At 55.3% G+C, this 22,287-nt stretch overlaps 1 protein-coding gene across 3 annotated transcripts in view; it reads right to left on the bottom strand.

The window, feature by feature from the left end:
* Positions 1–22,287, bottom strand: part of SRC (SRC proto-oncogene, non-receptor tyrosine kinase) — a 49,929-nt gene that overhangs the window by 12,353 nt on the left and 15,289 nt on the right. For 2 of the 3 annotated variants that reach the window (XM_070485903.1, XM_070485904.1), the window contains exons 1-4: positions 7,176–7,316; positions 5,916–6,167; positions 4,699–4,798; positions 3,756–3,773 (exon numbers count right to left, since the gene is read on the bottom strand). In XM_070485903.1, the coding sequence (XP_070342004.1) occupies positions 3,756–3,773; positions 4,699–4,798; positions 5,916–6,159 (362 nt within the window). In that variant the 5' untranslated portion in view covers positions 6,160–6,167; positions 7,176–7,316. Of the gene's footprint in view, positions 1–3,755; positions 3,774–4,698; positions 4,799–5,915; positions 6,168–7,175; positions 7,343–18,297; positions 18,367–22,287 lie in introns of those variants that run through there. The other variant, XM_070485905.1, reaches the window with a different exon arrangement.

The raw sequence follows: 22,287 nt of genomic DNA, 5'->3' as shown, positions 1-22,287 counted from the left end.
CACAGCGCCCCTGAGGCAAGGGGGCTGGGCTCTGCGACACCACCCGACATAGGCCAGCAGGGGCGCCAGCTCCGCCAGCAGCCCATGTGAGTCTGGTCTGGGGGTTCGACTTCACAGGGAGGAGGGGTGCCACCATCTCACTAAAGGGTCCGAGGCCCAGCCTGGCCCAGCCTCGCCTGGCCCCAGCTCCAGAGACCCTGAGAGCCTGAGCGCCAGAGTCAGACCGCCCTGGGCGCCATCCCAGCTCACCACGTGCAGGTGCATGACCGGGGCGCTGCCTCAGTTTCCTCATTTGTAGGATGGGGAGACTCATGCCTCCCTCGGAGGATGTGAAACACCAGCACAGGGCCTGGCGCACAGTAGGTGCTCATGTGCATGAGCTGTTAGTATCTTGATTTGGCTAAAAAAAGAAAAACAATTAAATCTGTATCTCTAGGGTGCCCCTCCCCACTCTCCAAAATGTTCATAAAAGCCAAAGCAGCTCAGTCTCCAATAAGGATTTGCTGTGTGACCTTGGGCAAGGACCCTACCCTCTCTGAGTCTTAGTTTCCTCATCTATAAGAAGGAGATAACATTCACAGACTCTCCCTTGCAGGCAAAGTGTTTAAACCAGTCAGCATCAAGCTGGCATCGGGTAAGCTAATTACTGTGATTAGCATCTAAGCCTCAGTTTGCCCACCTGTGAAATGGAGCCATCAGGCCCCATTTTCCCATGTCAGTGGTCTGGGAGGCTCACACCTGCCTCAGATGGCTGAGCTGGCTCTGCCAAGGACAGGGACTTCACCCTCATGAGGCACCCCACAGCTTCCCAGATCAGTCCAGTGCGGCAGGGACACCAGCCCGAGCCCAGTGTCGGAAGGAACAGACGCGTTAAGCTACCTGGTTCAGCAGATTTACTGCATCTGGCACCTTCCCTCAGGCCTGGTCCCCATCAGTTGGGCAGGAAGAAGGGCAGGAAGGGAATCACACACATTCCTGCCCGACCCCCGCCTTCCCCCGTGCGGCCAGAGGAGAAAGCACTGGACCAGGAGTCCCCGAGCTACGAGTTTCCATCCCAGCTCCTTTCACCAGCTGTGCGACCTTAGGCTACTGACTGCACCTCTCTGAGCCCCACGAGCCTCTTTTCAGAGCCTAATCCTTGCGCCAGCCAAGCTGGGATGTGGATGGCGGTGTGGCAGCTTCAGCACCTGGCAAGCCAGGCCAGGTGGGGGAAGATTTCACTCACTGGGGCTGCTGGGACGAGTCAGAGGAGCATGCTGGGGATGGCAGGCGGGGGGACAGCGGGCACAGCCCAGGCGGTCAGTCTGAGCCCTGAGGCCTAGGCACATGGCGGTGGGGGGAAGGCAGGCGGAGGCCAGGGCGGGCCAGGTGAGGAGGGCGGGGAGTGGGACTGGAGCCCCCAGGGCAAGGGGGCGGAGATCAGCCCTGCCTCTGGAGAGCTTCCCCAGAGAAGCTACTGGAATCCGGGCGGGAGGGCGGGGCAGTTCAGGAAGCAGCCCAGAGTCAGACCCAGAGGTTTCCGGCTCCTGGAGACTCCAGCACCAGGGCAGGCGGCTCAGGGCAGTCGGACGTCCCAGCCCAGTGGCTTCCTCGGACCCAGGACCTCGCAGTCCCCAGGATTCTAGGACCCACGGCCATCTGGCATGAAGCTCCGGGGAGCAGGGTCTCCAGGGCAGCCACTGTGAGGGCCCCAACCCAGCGGAACCCCGACGAGAGACGGGCTCATCCTTAAACTCCTCAGCTCCCCGGACCCCCGGCCCAGCCCCAGGCTAGACTCAGAAAGTCCCTCCCTCCTATGGGGGGTAAACAACAACGGGCCCTGAGCAATGCAGGTGGGCCCTGGGCAAGGTGTGAGACCTGAGCATCTCAAATTTAGGGGGCCTCCCTGCCAGTAAGCGTCCCCATCTCTCTGTCCCTCCTCTAAGGCCAGCCCCCAACCCCACCACCACTGACACCTCAGGCAAAGGAGCAGCTGAGGTTGCGATGTGGGGAGGGCTCCCATCCACCCCCTCCACTCAGGGGCCTCCTGCCACCCAAGGGTTTCCAGAACGGGACTCCATCCCCTGCAGCCCCCGGGCAGCCCCAGGCCTGGCCAGACACGCCCTGCCCAGCCTGGAAGGCGGGAAGAAGGAAGGGAAGGAGCCGGACAAGAGAGGGAATGAGGGCTGCCCTCCGACTGGGTAAATGGGGCAGAATCGATGTTTCCTCCTGCCAGGCCTTTGCTCCAGCTGGAACCCCAGCCAGAGACGCCCTTCCCACCGTGGCTGGTGGACATTCCCCACACCTCCAGCCTCCAGCCCCCTGCACCCTCCCCTCCTCCTGGCTCCTGTGCACTCCGCTGAACCCCTCCCACAAGGGCCCTGGGTCTGGGCCTGCCTGCTCTTCCCAGCTCTGCCACCCCTAGCAGTGTGACCTCGAGGAAGTCATTTCACCTCTCTGGGCCTCAGTTTCCTCACCTGTAAAATGGAGCAAGTGAGCGTTTGCATTTCCCGAGGCTGTGGGGATGCCCCTCGCAGCTCTCAGCACAGACCGGGCGCACACAGAGCACCGCAAATGGTGGCTGTCATTACTGTTCACGCACCTCGTGCACCAGCGCCAGCTGGGCATCCCTCCCCCACCCCCCGCCGTGCTGAGCAACAGGGGATATGGGCACCCAGAAACGCGGCAGACCCGAGAGGTGCCCTCAGGGGGCTCCCAGTTTGGGGGAGGCAGATGCCAACAGCTGGAACCTTAAGAGAACCAGAGGGGCACTGGGACTGGACACACGGGGCGGAAAGTTGGGAAAGCCCCTCCCTCAGGGAGAGCAGCTTAAGGGAGGGAGAGAGCCGCTGCCCAAGCTCCAATGCTGGCGTTGCTACTTGGTAGCTGTGTGACCTTGGGCAAGGGCCTTCACATCTCTGAGCCTCAGTTTCTTCATTTGCAAAATGGAGATAGCTCCTCCCCCATTACCACAGCCCTGGCCGGATTGCAGCTCAGTAAATACAAGGAAACTCTTTTTCCTTTTGCCTCACAAAGAAGGCAGTCCTGAGCCGGATCTTGAGGGATGAATAGGAGTCTGCCAGGCAGAGATGGGAGAAAGGGCGTTTCAGGCAGAGGGAACAGCATGCATGAGGGCAGGGCGGCATGAGCAAGCAAGACACCCTCAGAGACGGTGGAGATGTCCCACCTCCCCAGCCAGGCCTCCAAGGACACTCAGGGATCAAGTCTACTCTCCCCTCTAGAATCTTCCTGCCCTTCCAAGCCGCCCGGCTGTGAGAGATTGCCTTCCCCCACCTCCACCTGCATGTGACTTTACTGTTCCTCCTTCAGGGACCTGCTGGAACCTTCTGGTCCCTGTGGTCACCACCGGAGGGAGGCACACAGCAGAGGCCACGCCTGAGCTGACCCTGGCCCCACTCGGCTCCAGGAGGGCAGGGACAAGGTCACCTCCCCCCAGGCCTCGGCAGGCCCAGCCCCGGACCGGACCGTGCATGCAGCTGGCACTCAGTGTGGTCTGAGGGGTCAGGACGGGGAGGGGAGGGGTGGGGAGGCGGTGACGGAGAGTGAAAGGGGCAATGGGAGGACCCTCCCCATTCTCGGCCTGGGGTTATGTCGGGACTAGGGTGGGGGACACAAGCTGGGGAAGCTGGAGGGGTGCAGCCGAGGGAGCCAGAGAGCACAGACAGGGATGCGGCCGTGAGAGCACATGCAGACAGCAGCCCACCCCCACCAGCCAAGTGCCCCCCCAGCCCGCCGCCCATGAAGTGTGTACACACCTGACATCCACCTTCCTCCTAAGGGCCAGCGAGAGAGAAGCAGAGAGAGGGAGAAGCTGAGAGGGCTGGAGGGAGCAAGCAGGGCCAGGACTGGGGGAGAGGGTCCCTGAGGCCAGGGTCGGGGGACAGCAACTGTCGCCCAAGGAGGAACACGCAGAAGCAGAGCCCTGCCCCGCCCTGTCAGAGCTCCTGCCAGAACGAACCCCAGCGCACGCCCAGGACAGGCAGTGTACCCCAACCCCGCTGCACCCGTGGCAGGGAGAGAAGAGGAGGGGAGAGGGGGGTAAGGACCCCACTCCACGGCTGGAGCCCCACCCACCCTCACAGCCTCATTCCCCCTGCTCCTCTGTCCACAGGGGCCCAGAGCCTGGCAGGCCCCCCACCCCAGGCCAGCTTCCCTCTAGGATGCCCCACTGCAAGGCTGGAGTCCCTGGAGGTGAACCAGACGTCCAACAGGGCGCCCTGCCCTCCACACCCTCTCCCGCCCTCTCGTCCCCACACCCCATCCTGCCCCCTGTCACGCACGGTGCCCAATGTGGGTCCCCCACCCCAGGGTGGGCTCCTCTCCCTACAGCTGGAGACTCTGGCTGAACTGACTGCCCCAGGTCACTAAGGAGGGCACCTCTCTGGGCAGGGCCTCCAGCTTCAGGCCCTGCTTTTGGGAGCCCTGGGTCCTGGGCCCAGTCCTGCCCTGACCACGTGCCCTTCTCCGGGGTCTGGGGCGCTGTGCTCTGTTGACCTGTCACTGAACCCAGACCCCTGCCCACGAGCCCCCCCGCCACATCCTCCCACAGGCCCCAGGACAGTCCCCTGGCCCTCGGCCGTCCTCGCCGCTCAGCTCCGCCTGCTGCCCGTCGCGCTGCCCCCTGGCTCTGGGACGCTCAGAAGTGGCTCCGGGCCCAGGGCACAGGGTCCCCAGGGGCGAGGGGGAAGGGGCACTCACGTGTTGTTGACAATCTGGAGCCGCTCCCCCTTCTTGAAGGAGAGGTCAGTCTCTGTGCGTGACTCATAGTCATAGAGAGCCACAAAGGTGGTCACTCCGCCTGCAGAGAGGGGCGGGGCGTGTCAGACAGCCATGGCCAAGGATGGGTGGACGGGGGCCCAGTACCATGGGCGGAGGGGCGGTTGGTCCACCCACACATCCCCCAAGATCCCCTCCCTGCCCTTGGCTCCTTCCTCTAACACCCTCATGGTTGACACACCTTGCCTTGTGTCTCTCCCCACGGGGCTCCTGTCTCTTTACACACTGCTGTGTCCCCAGCACCAGAAGAGGCCTGGCACACAGGAGGGGCACCATAAATATTCCTGAACAAACGAGTGGGGGTGTTTGCGGCTCTGTCTGTCTCGCTTGGGTGCGTGTCAGCGTGTCTCTGTGTGTCCGTGTGTTCTCACTGCACGTATGTGCATCTGTGCGTCTGTGAGTCTGTGGGTGTCTGTGCTGGCATCTCTCATGAGCATGGGCTGTGTCCTGGGTGTGTCTGTGAAGGGCTACATGTGTGCGTCTTCACCTGGGAGGGTGAGGTTATCTGCGCATGTGTGTGTGTGTCTGTGCCTAGAGGTGTGCAACCACGTGTCCCTGAGTGTGTCTATGTGCGAGGTGTCTCTGAGCGTCTGTGATGGTGTCTCCAGCACAGCACGTGTCCTGTGTGCGTGCCTCTGAATGAGGTGCTGACTGTGTGTGTGGCCCCGTGTGAGCGCGTGTGCGTGTGCGTGTGCGTGTGTGAGGGCCTGAGGCCGGCGTCTGCGGGACCGCATCTGCATCTCAGCATCCCTCGCCTGGGGCCGCCGTACCCCGAGGCGCCAGCAGAGGGCGCAGGGGCGCACCTCGGCCCGGGCCGCCCGCCCGCCGGGCCAACCCCGCTCCGCGCAGCCCCGAGCAGCCCCGGGCTCTCTCGGCCTCAGTTTCCCCCTACAGTCCCACATCTCTAGACCCCTCTATACTGCGCACCTCACTCACCCCAAAGGCAATGAATGGAGCGCGCGCCACCCCTTCCAGTTAGGACTAAAGCCCCGCCCCGCCCACAGCCCCCGGGGCGCTCCCCGCCGTCCCCAAGGCCGGGGAGCCCAGAGACGCTTCCCGTTAGACGGAGAGAGCAACAGCAGCCCAGAGAGGGCGGCCGCCGCCCCGGGACACACAGCGCCCCGCGCGCGCACACTGACCGGCCAGCGGCCCGGCCCGCTGCGGGGACGTGACCGTGTCCGAGGAGTTGAAGCCCCCGAAGAGCTTGGGCTCGGCGGCCGCGGGGGCGAAGGGCGCGGGGGCGCCGCGGTGGCCGTCCGCCGAGGCCGGCTTGCTGGGGGTCTGCGCGGCGGGGAAGGCGCCGGGCCCGTGCGCGCTCTCGGCCGGCTCCAGGCTGCGGCGCCGCTGGCTGGCGTCCTTGGGCTTGCTCTTGTTGCTGCCCATGGTCCCGGCTGCGGACGAGAGGACCCCGGGCTGAGGGCGCCACCCTGCGCGCCCTAGACAGCCTCCACCCCCACCCGTCCTACAGACGGGGAAACTGAGGCCCAAAGAGGGGCATGAGCCTCTGTGGGTGAGTTAGCCTTTCAGAGCCTCAGTTTCTTCATCTGGAAAATGGGAATGATGACGGCGCCCGTAAAGGGCTGCCTTCGTACAGGGCGAGGCGCAGCAGAAACGCCTCATCATCGGAAGCCCCAACTTCCTCCACTGCCCTGAGTCACTGTTTCTGACCCTCGCAGGCAGGGACAGTATCTGAGTCATGTGTCTGTCTCAGGCACACAGCACACAGGAGAGGGTTCCCTGAGGGTTTGTTGAGTGACACATGACTGACTGAAATTGTCTAACAGCCGAGGAAAGGTGCAAAAAGCTGCAACCAAGGCAGGGATACAGCAGGAGGCTGGAAGAAGGAGAGATGACTGGGAGCTCACCCCAGCCACAGGGCCTTTGCACATGCTGTTCCCGCTGCCTGAACGCTCTTCCCTGACCACTTCTCCCCGGGGAATTCATGCCTCTTTCAGTTCCCCAAATCCTTTCACTGGTTTGTCCCCCACCCCCAACATTTGTGCCTCTCCTTGATAACACGTGGCCCAGTTGTTATTTTTGTGAGTGTGATTATGCAGTTATTGTATAATCACGGGCTTTTGTCTGTCCAGCTCACTGCTGTGCTCCCAGTACCTCGTGCAGGGCGTGGCACACAGTAGGTACTCAATAAACAGCTGAATCAGTGAGTGAGTGAATGGGTGATTATTCAAGAATTAAGAGATTTCTGAGCCAGAAGTCTGGGAGGTCTAGACATCAGGGAACAGAGAAAACTGAGTTGGAAACTCCCCAGCGGTGCCCGTGCCACGCCCCCCGCCTGCCCCCGACTTCCGCATCGTCAGGGCCTGGCCAGGGTCTCCCCACGCATCATGGCCAGCCCTCCCAGCTCCCTCCTCTCCGAGCCCTGAGGGCTGGCAGCTCACCTGGTGGGAGGCAGGGCTGTCCCAGAGGGCCTGGGAAGCAGCCTGCGGTCTCCGCACAGACACCAGGTGTGGAGTCAGGGGTCTTGGTCTAGAGGCCCTGCTCCACCTCGCCCCACTGTGTGACCCTAGGCAAGTCACTTCCCCTCTCTGGGCCTCAGCATCGTCATCTGCAAAGCAGGGATAAAGCAGACTTCTCAGGGCTGTTGTGAAGACACCACTTTCTTAGAAAAAGAAACCCCCGCGGCCATGACTCTCAGGTCACAATTTCTAAGGCTCAGACTCTGGCAAGCCCGATGCTAAGAGCTTCCCAGACTTGAAATAAAGAAATAAATATCAACCCTCCCAAAGCACTTTGTGAGCAAGAGCAAGGCCTGAAATGGCACACAGTTAAGGGTGGGCTCTGAAGCCAGACTCCCCAGGCTCAGATTCCAGCCCTGCCCCTAATCAGCTGTGTGACCTCAGGCAAGAGACCTAACCTCTCTGTGCCCCACTTCTCCATCTGGAAATGATGGCGTCATTGTGATAACTGCTGGAGGCAAGGTCGAGTGCCGGAACATAGCAGGTCACTCTGCCCCATCACTCATTACTGATATTGCGATTCTGGACACACCGGCAGGGTGGGCTCAGATTACCCTCCAGGAGAGGCAGCAGACCCTGGAATCCATCTAGAACCTTCTCTGGGCATCCGCGGATGGGGCAAAGTCCCCTGACTGGCTGGGGCCTCAGGCGAGACTGTTTGCCCTAAGCAAGCCCAGCTCTGTGACCCCCCTCCCACATGAACCGTGAACCTCAGCCAGTCCCTGTCCCCTCCGGGCTGCCCCACTGCGCAATGGGGGCGTGGCCTGCATGCTCCCTGGGGACCAACCAGCTCAAAGAATGTGGGGCTGGGGAGACCCTGGGGAGACCTGCTCAATAGCCCAAAGGGTCACCAGGGCATCCCGAGGGACAGGCCACCGGGCCTGGCGACAGGGAAGGCCGGTTTCTACGGCAACCTGATCCACCGGGGTCCCGGTGCCATCAGCACTCACAGCCAGCGTCCCGGGGGACCTCCTGACCCAGCTCCCTGCAGCCCCAGGCTTGACGGAGGCCCCACCCCAACCCCGCCCTCCCACTCGCTGCCTGCTTCAGCATTCACGGCACCAGCCCACCACAGGCCCTCTGCTCATCACTACCGGGGGACACAGAGATGAACGGGCCAGGTCCCGCCTCAGAGGGCACATGCTCTGACAAGGAATTGTTTGTGGAACTTTGAAAGGAAATAAAAATGATAAAAATACATGTTTTAAATGAAGAACTTTCTAGGAGCCCAAACTTTCTTTAGAATGAACTAAATAGTGAAGAGTAAGCCCCCTGTCACTGGAGGTAATCAAGGACAGGAGAAAAGGTTCGTGGCTGAAGTGCCGTGGAGGGAGAGGGAGGGCCTGGCCTGAACCTTGCAGGCCCTTCTGGCACCCAGACAGTGCATGCGCCCTCTGGGGCGGGGGGAGGAAAAGCACAGCTCCTGGCCCCCACGCTCTTACGCTAGCAGGGAGACCACTCCCCCTGGGGCTCTCAGAAAAAGCATGAGAGCCTCAAGACCAGGCTACGGGGGCCCGGGGCCTCTGGCTGCAATGTTGGCTGGTCTGTGGAATTTAGGGGGTTGCTGCCCTTTTTTGGTCCTTGTGGTTGATTCTGATTCTACAAGGCACACGTGTCTGTGGAGAGGCAGGGGGTGGAAGAGCTGGAGCACTGGGGCGGATGACCTGTGTTTGAATCCCCCAGTACGGGACCCCGTGCCTCAGTTTCCTCCTCTGTCAGCTGAGGATAACAACAGTACCCAGGTCGTAGGGCTCTGGGAGGATCAGCGAGGGGAGAGCACGGGACGTGCTCAGGACCAGTCCGGCCTCCGGAAGACAAGCACCTGGGCGAGGCGGTGCCTCTCCTTCCCTGTCCCCTGAACAGAGGGCTGTGACCTGGGAGCCACCTGGGGCCCCTGACCAGGAGCTCCCTGCAGGCAGGACCAGGTCGGATCACTGCATATCCCCCGGGACAGGACAGGCCTGGCACTTACCGGCTGCTCTGGACATGTTTGCAGAATAGACGAAAGACTCAGTGAGCACAGACGTGTGGTTCGCACCCTGCTTTCTTCCTCCCATATCACACTGCAGAGACCGAGTATCGTTCTGCCCTATTCAAACACTCCTAGAGCCCGGACCTTGTACTGGGCTCTGCTCTAAGCACTTCGCAAATATTGACTCATGGAATCCCCATGATAGTCTAGGCAGTGAACACTAATTGTGTTTCTATTTTACTGATGAGGGAACTGAGGCACAGAGAGGTTGAGGACCTTGTCTGAGGTCACACAGCAAGGGTGAGAATGAAAACAAGTGGGGACCGGCAACCACCTTGGGCAGGCAGGAATCAGAGGCTGCTCAGGGGGTCCAGGGGAGGAGCTCATGGGCCCCACCTCCCGCCCTTGGAGCCTCTCTCTCACACGGAACAGCCAGATGCCCTTGGCAGATGGGGCGTGAGTGGGTAAGGCAGCCTGCCCCGCTCCTGGAGAAAGCCCAAGACTTCAGGCTTCGACAAAGCAGAGGGTGCTGGAGGCAGGACGGGCACATTCAGGGTGGGGTCCAGTCCCTGCAGGGCTGCAGGTGTGCTGTGTGGCCTCGGGAGAGGTGCCCTCCCAGACCCGGGTCCCCTTTCTGGAGCTGGGACTCTGCCTCGGGGCCTGAACGCCAAGTCACCATGAGTCGCCCATTGGAGGAGTGCCAACCCCCCACATCTTTTCCGCCACTTGCACACTCTGAGGCAGAGATAGACCCTCGGGGTCCGAGGGGAAGTGGTGGGGGCTCCGTCCTGGGGCTGCCTGGCTTCCCAGAGGAAGGGGGCCCCGACCACAGGCTCCCGACCGCAGGCTCCAGACAGAGGCCTGCGCTGCGGCCGCCCCTGCACCTCCCCGCCTGTGCCCCGCACTGCATGCCCAGCAGGTGCCAAACCCACCTGGCATCTCCCCTGAACTGCCCGGCCTCGTGTCACTCAGGACTGGTTCCCCCCTGGCCCCGATCTTCCCCAAACGCATCCCTCTCCCCATCCCCATTCCCTCCGCAGGCCCCTGTCATCCTGGCCCAGCAGGGGTGGCCCCTCCATGCACCCTCCTCCAGCAGAGGCACCTCTGTAAACCCCGCAGACACTGGGGCCTCCTCTGCTGCACACACCCCACCGACAAGCGGAGGCGAGCTCAGCGCTCGTCAGACAGGCTGCACCATCAGCAGCCGTCCGCTCGTCCAGCGGACAGAAGGGGACTCCGTGCAGCCTGAGAAGATGCTCGAGGCACGCTGTTACATAAAAAGAGGAAGACGGCAGCGCAGAACATCCTCTGGGCCACTCAGGGCCTCGGTTTCCTCGTCTGGAAAATGGGGCAATAATGCTACCGACGTCAGGGGGTTGGTGGGAGGGTTAAACGTGGCAGGGTGTGCGAGGGACTGAGTGTGGTGCCCGGCCCGTAGCACACGCAAACTACAGTTATTTCTGTAAAGTAAACTAGTGTGTGTGTGCGTGCACACATGTGCTGCAGAGGTTTAGAGAAAGTTCTGGAAAGATTCCAAATTCTTCACAATGTTTCATCCCAAAGGTGTGGAACGGAAGCCCTTTTTTACTTTATATACTGTATCACTTGACATTTAGAAATTACTTTGTCATGATTTTTTTTTAATGAGACTTTTAAAAGAAACATGGAAGAGTTTCCCAGCACGCCCTCTGGATGAGGCTGGAAGCCCACGTGGGGTCCGTGGGGCGCTGCAGAGCTGGGGTGTCGCCCCCTCCCACAGCCCCCATACTGAGGCCACCAGACCCTCTGGCCTCCCGGCCTGTGCAGAGGCAGCGCCCTCGCGGGGACTCGGATGCTCACAGCATCCAGAAGAGCCTGTTGTTCAGTCACAGCTCCTTCCTTCCCTGCTCTGAGGAACAGCACCTCCACCTCTCCTGAGGGTGGAGGGCAGGACGGGAGCTCGGGAGCTGAGAGTGAGGACTCCACTCGGGCCTCGTTCAAATCCCGGCTCTACCGCCTGCCAGCTAAATCTCCTGGGGCAAGCCCCTTCACCTCTCAGTCCCCGTATCTTTAAAATGGGTCTAATAATGAGCCTAACATCTGAGAATTAAATGAGAGAGTCCATGTGCCAGGCACAGAAAAAGTGCTCGATAAACAGCACATCAGGTCGGTTTGCTGTTGTTGTTATCATTACAGGGGATGAGAGGAACAAGGTGGCAGGGCCTTGAATGCCGAGCACAGAGCTGAGCACTTTGCATACGGTTGACACTCAATGGTCCAGACAGCACAGTGAAGTGGGGACTATAACTGCACTCACTTTACAGATGGGACCAAAGTTCAGAGAAGCCAGAACCTTGCCTGAGGCCACACAGCAAGGAGTGCAGCAGAGTCAGAAGCTCACAGTTCAGAAGAGGGCTGTCAGAATGCACCTCTGGCACCCCACCCGCTGTGCTGACACCCCCACCCCGCCCCAGGTGCCTCTACCATCTCCACCATCTCTGCCTCCCGGACACAGAGGCCACACAGGGGTCAGAGGCCAACTAATAAAATCACCATCCATATCTCTGGACCCTCCAGGGAAGAAACAGCATCACAGAGGCACCAAAATATAGGCCTGGGGCCAGAAGGCTGGGTTCAGATGCCTGCTTGCCACTTCCGAGCCACAGCACCTCAGGGGACCTCAGTCTATCCCTGTCAAAAACGGGAATCAGTGCAACTGTCCTTGTGTAGCTGGGCTCGTGCGGGAAACAGGAGGTGACACCTATAACGTGCCTGGCACACAGGGAGGCCTGGAGGGACGCCTGGTGGAGCTGATGAGAACCCAGCCCCATAAACGCCACCTCACAGGAAAGAGGCCAGAAAGGGCAGAGCGCATCCACTAGTTACCCTTGCTCTGAGATACTCGCCAATGCAATGAGCTAAGAAAAAGAAGCAGAAGGGATAAAACGGAATTAGACAAGAGAAGACGGGCATCATTACTTGCAGATGTGATCAGTGCAGATCTGGGAAATCTAAGAGAATCTGCTGCAAAACTATTAAACAGAAAGCAAATTAAGTAAAGTGGAAAGGAATTAACAGTTAAAATCCAAAAATCAACGATGTATCTAGATAGCAACAGGAATCAGAAAATAAAATCAAAGAAAGCTTAACGTTAGAAAAATACCAATTCTTCCTAAATTAATCTAATAATTGACTGGGATCCTCATAAAAAGCCCAACAGGTGTGACGTCAGCATCACAGCGGAAAACCTGAGAGGAAGTAGGACACGAAGGGGAGGAATCTGAAAGTAAACGGAGCCTTTAGATAAGTTTTAACACAGAGCCGCTGCCAGAGAGAAGATCAAAGGCTGGGGGGGAGAGGCTAGAGGCCTTTCCAGACCAGCTGAAACCTGTTCCGAGCAGGACTGTGCCCCCTCCCTGAGCCACTGGAGCTCTATTAACAACAAAACTAACAATAAGGTATTTCTCTCCTGATACAGTAGCGCAAACAATGTTACATTTATTGTAACTGATAACTGTTAGATTGATAAATAAACAAGGTGTCTAAATTTATGTCTTTAATTCTGCCCTAAATTTTACATCATCCATTTATAAAAGATTTATTTTAATCCTGTTTTATATCTAGGGTTATATATTTCAATTAAAAAATATTTTTAAAAAACAAACAAAAAAACGAGTTTTTTTTTTTTTAACTGGGCAAGTCACATTTAAAGTTTATAAGTAAAAGTAAATTTACACAAGTAGCCAGGAAAATTCTACAAAGAAGAATAATGAGGGGAAATAGCTCAACTAGATAGTAAGAATTACTAGAAAGTCACAGCACTTAAAACTGTGTTGTACTGGGGCCGGCCTGGTGGCACAGCAGTTAAGTTCACACGTTCTGCTTCTTGGTGACCCGGGGTTTGCTGGTTCAGATCCCGGGTGCAGACAGGGCACCACTTGGCAAACGCCATGCTGTGGCAGGCGTCCCACGTATAAAGTAGAGGAAGATGGGCATGGATGTTAGCTCAGGGCCAGTCTTCCTCAGCAAAAAGAGGAGGATTGGCAGCAGTTAGCTCAGGGCTAATCTTCCTCAAAAAAAAAAAAAAAAATCTGTGTGGTACCAGCACAAAAATAGACAAATCAATGGTACAGAATAGAGGGTTCAAAAATTGTCCCCAAATGTATGGGAATTTTCTATATAATGAAAATGGCGTTTCAGATGAGTGAAGAAAAGGTAGACTATTTATAAGATCGAGTTGGGATGAATGCTCCGCCATCAGGAAACAAAGTTGGATCTCAAAGTCAATCCATATTCCGATAAATTCCAGATCAATCAGATTTAAACCACACAAAAATAAAACAATCAAGATCTAAAAAGGGGAGGGGAGAATAAATTCTCTAATCGCAGAGTGAGAAAAGTATTTCTAAACATGGCACAGAACCTAAAAATCATTCTTAAAATGATAAATCAACCTACATAAAAATCTGAAGTGTCCGCATGGCTCAACAAACATGACAAACAAATTCAAAGGGCAAACAAACTATGAAAAATATTTGTAACGCATATGATAGACAAGGGTTTTTTTTTCCCTTAATATATAGAATGAGCTCTCACAAAAGAAAAATAACCCCAGATAGTTTACAGCAAACCAAATGGCTCTTGAACGCATGACAAGATGCTCAGCCTCGCTTGTAAGATGAATGCAGATTAAAACTACACACGCTACCAACCACAGCAGAACACACGGTCTTCACAAGTGCACATGGAGCATCTTCCAGAACAGACCGTATGCTAAGCCACAAAACAAGCCTCAATAAATGTAAAAGGAGTGAAATTATACGAAGTATGTTTCTGACCAAAAAGGAATGAATTCAGAAATCAATAACAGAAAGAAATTTAGGAAATCACAAATATGCGAAAATTAATAACTCCTCTAAAACCAAGGAGTCAAGGAAGAAATCACCAAAAAAATGTAGAAAATACTTTGAGATGAATGAAAACGAGGAGACAACGTACCAAAATGTAGGGGACACAGTGAAGTAGAACTTGAAGGGGAAAGTGTAGCTCTCAGTGCCTATATTTAAAAAGAAGATGTCAACAACCTAGCCTTGCACCTTAAGACACTAGCAAGAGAAGAGAAAACTAACTCTAAAGCACATAAAAGGAAAGGAATCAAGATTAGAGCAGAAATTAGGGAAAGAGAAAATAAAAAAACAATAGAGAAAAGTCAACAAAACCAAAAGCTGGTTCCTTGAAAAGATCAACAAAATTGACAAACCTTTAGCTAGGCTGAACAAGAAAAAAGCGAGAAGACTCAAATTACTAAAATCAGGAATTAAAAAGAAAACAATACTACAAACCTTACAGAAACAGAGAAGATTATAAGGGATGCTGTCAACAGTGCGAGGCCAACAAATTAGATAATTTGGATGAAACGGACAAATTCCAAAACAAACACAAACTACTGAAACTAGGAAGAAATAGAAAATCTGAATAAAGCTGAAACAAGTAAAGAGATTGAAGTAGTAATTTTAAAACTTCTCACAAAGAAAAACCCAGGCCTAGATGGCTTCGCTGGTGAATTCTACTGAACATTTAAAGAAGAATCAAGAACAATTCTTCATTGGGAAACTCTTCGCAACTCATTCTATGAAGCCAATATTACCCTAACACCAGAACCAACGACACCTTAAGAAAACTACACACCGCTATCTGTTATGAACATAAGATGTAAAAATCTTCAACAGAATGCTAGCCAACTGGATCCAGCAACATATAAAAAGAATTTCACATCATGGCCAAGTGAGATTTATGCCAAGAATACAAGGTTGGCTTAACCTCCGAAAGTCAACTAATGTAATACACCATACCAAGAGAGCAAAGGACAAAAACCACGTAATAATCTCAATAGATGCAGAAGAAGTATTTGACAAAATCCAACACCCTTTCATGATAAAAAAGAAAACACTCAACAAAACAGGAATAGAAGGGAATTTCCTCAGCCTCATAAAGGGCATCTATGAAAAACCCATAGTAACATCATATTTAATGGTGCAAGACTGAACACTTTCCTCCTAAGAACAGGAACAAGCCAAAGATGCAACACTCACCCCTTCTAATCAACATTGTACTGGAGGTTCCAGCCTGGGAAATACAGGAAGAAGATAAAACAAATGGCATCCAGATTGGAAATGAAGGAGTAAAACTCTCTATTTGCAGATGACATGATCCTTGGCAAAAAGCCATGCTGTGGTAGGCGTCCCACGTATAAAGTAGAGGAAGATGGGCATGGATGTTAGCTCAGGGCCAGTCTTCCTCAGCAAAAAGAGGAGGATTGGCAGCAGTTAGCTCAGGGCTAATCATCCTCATAAAAAAAAAAAGAATATGATTAACAAAAGAAATGCAAAAATTACACTCTGAAAACCACAAAAGTTGTTGAAAGAAATAAAAGATTTAAATAAATGGAAAGACATCCCACGTTCATGGACCGGAAGACTGAAAACTGCTAAGATGGCAATACTCCCCAAATTGATCTACAGATTTAACACAATCCCTATCAAAATCCCAGCTAGCTTCTTTGCAAAAACTGACAAACTGACCCTAAAATTCATATGAAAAGTCAAGGGGCCCAGAGTAGCCAAAACCATCTTGAAAAAGAAAACAAAGTTTGAAGGTGCACACTTCTCAATTTCAAAACTTGCTGCAACGCTCTGGTAATCAAGACAGTGTGGTCCTGGTATGAGGACAGACTTGTAAATCAGTGGGACAGAACTGAGAGTCCATAAATAAACCCACACCTTTATGAACAACTGATTTTTGACAAGGGTGCCAATACAATTCAACGGAGAAAGAACAGCCTTTTCAACAAACAGTGCGGGGACAACTGGATACAGACATGCAAAAGAAGGAAACTAGAAGCCTTCCTAACCCCACACAAAAATTAACTCAAAATGGATCACAAACCTAAATATACAAGGAAAACCAAGAAATTCTTTTAAGAAAATCTAGGCACAAATTTTGCAAGCTTGGATCACAACGTTTCTTAGATATGACACCTAGAGCACAAGCAACAAAAGAGAAAATGGATAAACTGAACTTCATCAAAATGAAAAACTTTTGTGCTCCAAAAGACACCATCAAGACAGTAAAAAGAATCCACAGAATGGGAGAAAATATTTGCAAACCATATATCTGATAAGGGACTTCTATCTGGAACAGATAATGAACTCTTACAACCCAACAACAAAAAGACAATCAACCCAATTAAAAGATGGGCAAAGGGTTTGAATAGATATTTCTCCAAAGAAGATACAGAAACGGCCAATAACTGCATGAAAAGATGCTCAACATCATTAGCCATCAGGGAAATGCAAATCAAAACCACAATGAGAAACCACTTCACGCCCATTAGGAGGGCTGTAATTAAAAAGACAGATAACAACAAGTTGCTGGCAAGGATGTAGAGAAACTGCAAACTTCATACATTGCCAGTGGGAATGTAAAATGGTATAGCTGGTCTGGAAAAGGATTGGGCACTTCCTCAGAAGGTTAAACATAGAGTTACCATCTGATCCAGTTCTGCTCCCAGGTATCTACCCAAGAGATAAGAAGTATGTCCACACAAAGACTTATACAAGAGGAGCCCGCCCCGTGGCCAAGTGGTTAAGTTCGCGCGCTCTGCTTCGGTGGCCCAGGGTTTCACTGGTTCAGATCCTGGGCGCAGACATGGCACCGCTCATCAGGCCACGCTGAGGCGGCATCCCACATGCCACAACTAGAAGGACGCACAACGAAAAAACAATACAACTATATACTGGGGGGATTTGGGGAGAAAAAGCAGAAAAAAAAAGAAGATTGGCAACAGTTCTTAGCTCAGGTGCCAATCTTTAAAAAAAACCCAAAAAAGTTATACATGAATGTTTATAGCAGCATTATTCATAATAGCCAAAAAGTGGAAACAACCACACATCCACCAATTAATGAATGGATAAATAAAATGTGGTACAGCCATATAATGGAATATTATTTGGCAAGAAAAAGGAGTGAAGGACTGACACATGTCACAACATGGATGAAGCTTGAAGACATTACGCTAAGTGAAAGAAGCCAGATGCAAAAGACCACATACTGTGTGAGTCCATTTATAGGAAAGGTCCAGAATAGGCAAATCTGTAGAGACAGAAAGTAGGTTAGTTGTTGCCTGGGGCTGCGGGAGGGAGGCCCAAGGGTAAGTGGGAGTGACTAATGGGCACGCGGTTTCTTTTCGGGTAACGCAAATGCTCTAAAATCGACAGTGGGGATGGTTGCACAAGTCTGGGAATACACTAAACACTAAAAACCATTCAACTGTACATTTTAAGTGGGTGAATTATATGGTAGATGAATCGTATAGATAAATTTTTTCAAATTATATAGATAAATTTTATATCTCAGTAAAGCTGTGATATTAAAAAAGAAAACTACACCAGAGGCCACTGTCCATCTCTCAGATTAGCAAAGATCTCAAAATTCTACAGCAACCTGTGCTGGTGAGAGTGGGGGGAACCAGAGGGTGTGGCATGCGGGTACACCAGCCCAGCCTCCACCTTACAACCAAAATTACACCTGCATGTGCCCTCTGACCCTGCAATTTGGGGCTGATCCTAGAGGTATCCTCACACGTGAACAGTCAGCATATGAATGAGGCTATTCATCATAGAACTGTCTATTATAAGAGAAAGACTGGAAACAACCAAAGTATTCTTTGCTAATTAAATAAAGCCTGGTCTTTGTCCACACCGTGGAATACTACGCACCCGTGAAAAAGAAAGGAGCAGCATAAAAGGGTCTCCAAGGGACTCTGTCAAGAGAAAGCAGCCAGGTGTAGACCAGGATGTGCTACATGCTACCATTCACTTTTTAAAAAAATGTGTCAACATACACGCTTATATACGCCTGGATCTCCCTGGGAGGACACACCGAAACTTCTCCCAGGGGCTGCCTCTGGCAAGGGGACCTGGACGCAAGAGAGACTGACTTCTCCCTGTCCTCTTTTGCACCGTTTGAATTACTTTTCACTCTGCGTGTGTGTTAATGGTTTTCTTTCTCTTTTAAGAAAAACAGCCAGCTTACCTGGTTTCACCTCCTGGCTCGCTCTCTCATAGCTGGGCAAGTCGCTTCCCTTCTCTGAGCGTCCGTGTTCTGCAAAGGGAAGGAAAATAAAATCTACCTCGCAAGGTTGTTGCAGAGGATTAAATAAGACAGCACACACCCAGGCTCCCCCTGTGCCTGGCTCCTGGTAAGTGCACGGTCCTTGTCGGGTATTAATGTGTCACTCTGTACACCAAGGCAGATGGAACAGGTGCCGCCAGAGAGCCTTGGACCCAGTGGTCCACGCACCAGCAGTCCCCTCCCACTGTGAGAGGCTGGGGAGGCTTCCTGGGAGAAGCGGCACCAGAGAAGGGCTTCAAGGACGAGAAGGAGTTCCACAAGTAGGGATGACCGGGGCCAGCACTCCAGGCCAAGGGAGCCGTGCCAGTGAAGGCCTGGCAGTAGGGCAGCCCTGGGCATTCCCTTGATTGCCGTGCATTCGGCCCCTTCAACAAAGCGTCACTGAGCACCCACTGCGCGCCAGGCACTGAGAGGGAGAAAGAGACAGAAGCCAAGGGGCTGACCAGCCAAGGCAGGAATTACAGAAAGGGTAGTGATGGAGACAACGAGAGACTGGGGCAGAGCCTCACCCAGGTCCAAGTGCTCACAGAGCAGACCAGGAAAAAGAGGCTCAGAGAGGGAGAGGGGGTGCCTAAGGTCACACAGCAGGGTCTCAACTTCTGAAAACAGCCTCTCTCGGCTCCACCCTCTCCTGGTCCCACAGGGGCCCTCCTGATGTGTGCTCATCAGAAGGTGGACAGAGATGCCATCTAAACTGGGGGCCCCACAAAGAGGAGGGACAGTTGGTTCTCAGATGATAACAACAGCTACTTGACAGGGAGAGAGACTCCGGTGTGCCAGGCATCACGCTAAAAAGTACACTACATGCGTGAGCCCAGGTGAACCCACTGCAGCCCTATGTGGTCAGCCCCATAGATGAGAACAGTGACGCACAGAGATGTCAAGTTGCTTGCCTGAGGTCACACAGCTCATAAGAGACAACATCAGAGGCAGACTCGGAGGGTCTGGGCTCTGCAGCCCCAGGCCCCAGGGCCCATCCCCCAAGGGAGTCACCGGCTATATCAGCAAACACACCCCCTCTCAGAAGGGCCCAAGGTGGGAGCTGTTCTCAGCCAGTCCAGGAATGTCTCCTGATAACAGCGGCCCAACTGGGGATGGGCAGAGCGGGCAGTGGAGGTTGTGTGGGGCGGAGGAGGGAGGTGGCAGCAGGAGGGACGGGCCCAGTGACAGCCAGCCACCCCGGCAGGCCCCTGCTCCAGCAGGCAGGCAGAGCGCCGTGGCCGGACACCCCGCTGCAGCCCATGGGAGACTCCGGGCAAGTGACCAAAGTGTCCTTGGGGCGCGTGGAGACGCCAGTCAGCCCAGGCAGGCGCAGAGGCAAGCACGCGGGCCTTCACGATGGCTGCTGACGCTCCTCTCTCTACTGTCACTGTGCACCCCTGTTCTCACCGGGACCTGCGACACGGCGACCATCGGCCGTCTCTCAGGGGAGGGGACGGGAGAGGCTCGGAGAAGCCAAGTCAGGTGCCCAGGCCCCCACCCAAGAGAGAGGCTGGGGGTCCTGGGGGTCCTGGCTCTCCCGACCCCGGGCCACGGCCAGCCCCTCTCCCCGCGGCCCCGGGCCCAGCTGCACTCTGGAGGGCGTCCTTCCACCAGGGACTCCGCCACCCCGGCCAGGCCCGGGTCCATAAGGGGACGGAGGCCAGGGCAGGGCAAGCGGCCGGCCCGAGGCCCCGCAGCCGAAAAAGGATCAGGTGACCCCCCGAACCTCCAGGCTGCGTCCCCAGCTGACGCCCCATCCCCACAGCAGCCCTGCGGGCAGCACCAACACCAGCACGCCGTTCCCAGAGGGTGAAGCTGAGGCCGGGAGCGCGGAGGGGCCGGCCCCCCACGGCCACGTCACAGACGGGCCGCACCCTCCCCGCTTCCCCTCCGCCTCCCACGAGAAGGCAGCTCCCCACGGGCGGGCGGCAGGGGGCTGCCCGACTCCCCTTTTGCCTTCAGACTCCAAAGAATCAGCTGGGCACCTGGGTGCTTTTCCACGAGTGGTTTCGGAACAGAGAAGGGACTCATGCTGCAGAGTCGGGACAGGAACAAAGACGGTGACATGCATGAGGACAGCAGTGACAGCCAAGGTTTACTTAGCACCTACTATGTGCCATTCTCATTAGCCCATTTCACAGATGAGGAAACTGAGGCCTGAACAGGTCAAATGATGGCACTAAGATCTCTTAGCTGAGTGGCAAGTCCCTCTCCCTCTGAGCTTCTCCCTAAAGGGGGGCTGCCCCCCGGGGCCGCCGGGAAGGCCCAAGGAAGGAGCTTGTGGCTGGGCTGTCCCTGGCAGTGTCCAGAGCCAACTCAGCCCCTCCTCAGAACTCAACTGCGCCAGCTGCTCCAGTGCAGGCCGGGGGGTGGAATGGGAGCATGCTGATAGGCTGTGGAGCCCCACACTTCCCCCCACGTCCCCCTACCTGAGGTTCACGCTACCCTTTCAATGCTCCCAACAAGCCCTGCAGTGAGCTGTGCCACACTCATTTCACACATGAGGACATGGGGGCTCCAGGAAACTCCTCCAGCCGGGAAGTTGAGAGCCGGGATGCCAACCCAGATCCAAGAGATAACAAAGCCCGTCCTCTCCCCACTGCACCTGCAAGGAAGCATGGGGAGGGCAGCCCAGGAGGTGGACCCAGCACGTGCAAAGGCCCTGAGGCAGGAAAGTCAGATGTGCAGGGGGTTATCGAATGAGAGGTCTGGACTGCGTGGGTTCCAGCTTAACTGGGTCACTGCTGGCCTTTGGCCCAGATGTGAGGAGGTTTGACAGAGGCCCTGAGAGGGATCTGTCCAACAATTTAGGTCAGAAAGGCCTGAAAAACTGACAGGGAGGGCCATGAAGGTTTCCCTAGGCCCGTGAGCGTGCTGGGCGGGGTGGTGTCAGGTTACTGAGCCTTCATCCCACAGCCATCCTTTCAGAGCACAGTGATGGCCAGTTCCAGAGGGCTGGAAGGGCCAAAGGGGACACAAAACCATGGTGGGCTTCCCAGAGGAGGAGACATCTCAGCTGAGGTCCAAAGTCTGGGCAGTTTGAGAAGAGGGAAGGGAAGTGTGATCCAGAAAGAAGGGACAGCTGGGGCAAAGGCCCAGAGGTAGATCAGAGAAAGGCAAGGGAGCCAGGTCAGTTTAAGTCCTGCAGCCTCAGTTTCCCCAGCAGCAAATGGGGAGAAGACAGGCACACAGTGGGCGGCCTGGTCTTCCCCACGCCCACCTCCCACCATCGCCCTCCACCAAGGCCCGAGCCCAAGAGGGAGTCACTGGAAGGGGGCTGCTGGGTCCTCCTGCCCATGGGAGCACCTCGGGCCAGGGAGGTCGGCAGGGCTGGCAGTCTTCACTGACCCCCGACCCCGCTCTGGCTTCCACCCAGAGGCCAGGCCAGGCGGCTCACAGGCCAGGAGGCCACAGCCCCATCCCAGGGAGCCTTGTGAGCCATCCCTCTTCACAGGCGAGGAAGCTGAGGCTCAGAGAGGGGCTGCCCCACCCCAGGTCACACACCAAGGCGAAGGGCGGCCCCCAAATGAGAGTGTGGGTGCTGGGATCGAGGATGAGATTCCCGGGACACCCGGCCCAAGAACACTGGGCCGCGGAGGAGGCAGAAGAGCGGATGCTGGCCCCAAATGACCTACAGACCAGGCAGGCCTCAGGGACCCCGCCAGGTGCCACCTGGCCCTGCCTGCTGAGGGCTGGCCACCCCGGGGCTGAGTGGCAGGCCCTGTGTGACCTCAGGCAAGTCACACCCCCTCTCGGCCTCGGCGTCTGCACCTGCACAGTCCTGGCATGCCAAGGACTCCTCAGCAGACCCCCAGTACCAGGGGGTGGCCACGGGGACACTGAGGTGACACACTCTGCTCCCTCCAGCCTCTCCAAGGTCCTCTCTCCTGGGCCCCTGGCTGCGCCCCC

The sequence above is a fragment of the Equus asinus genome, chromosome 15, assembly GCF_041296235.1.
Source record: "Equus asinus isolate D_3611 breed Donkey chromosome 15, EquAss-T2T_v2, whole genome shotgun sequence".
NCBI classification, from domain to species: domain Eukaryota; kingdom Metazoa; phylum Chordata; class Mammalia; order Perissodactyla; family Equidae; genus Equus; species Equus asinus.
The sequence above is the reverse complement of the archived record's forward strand: the minus strand, read 5'-3'. Positions and strand labels throughout refer to the sequence as shown.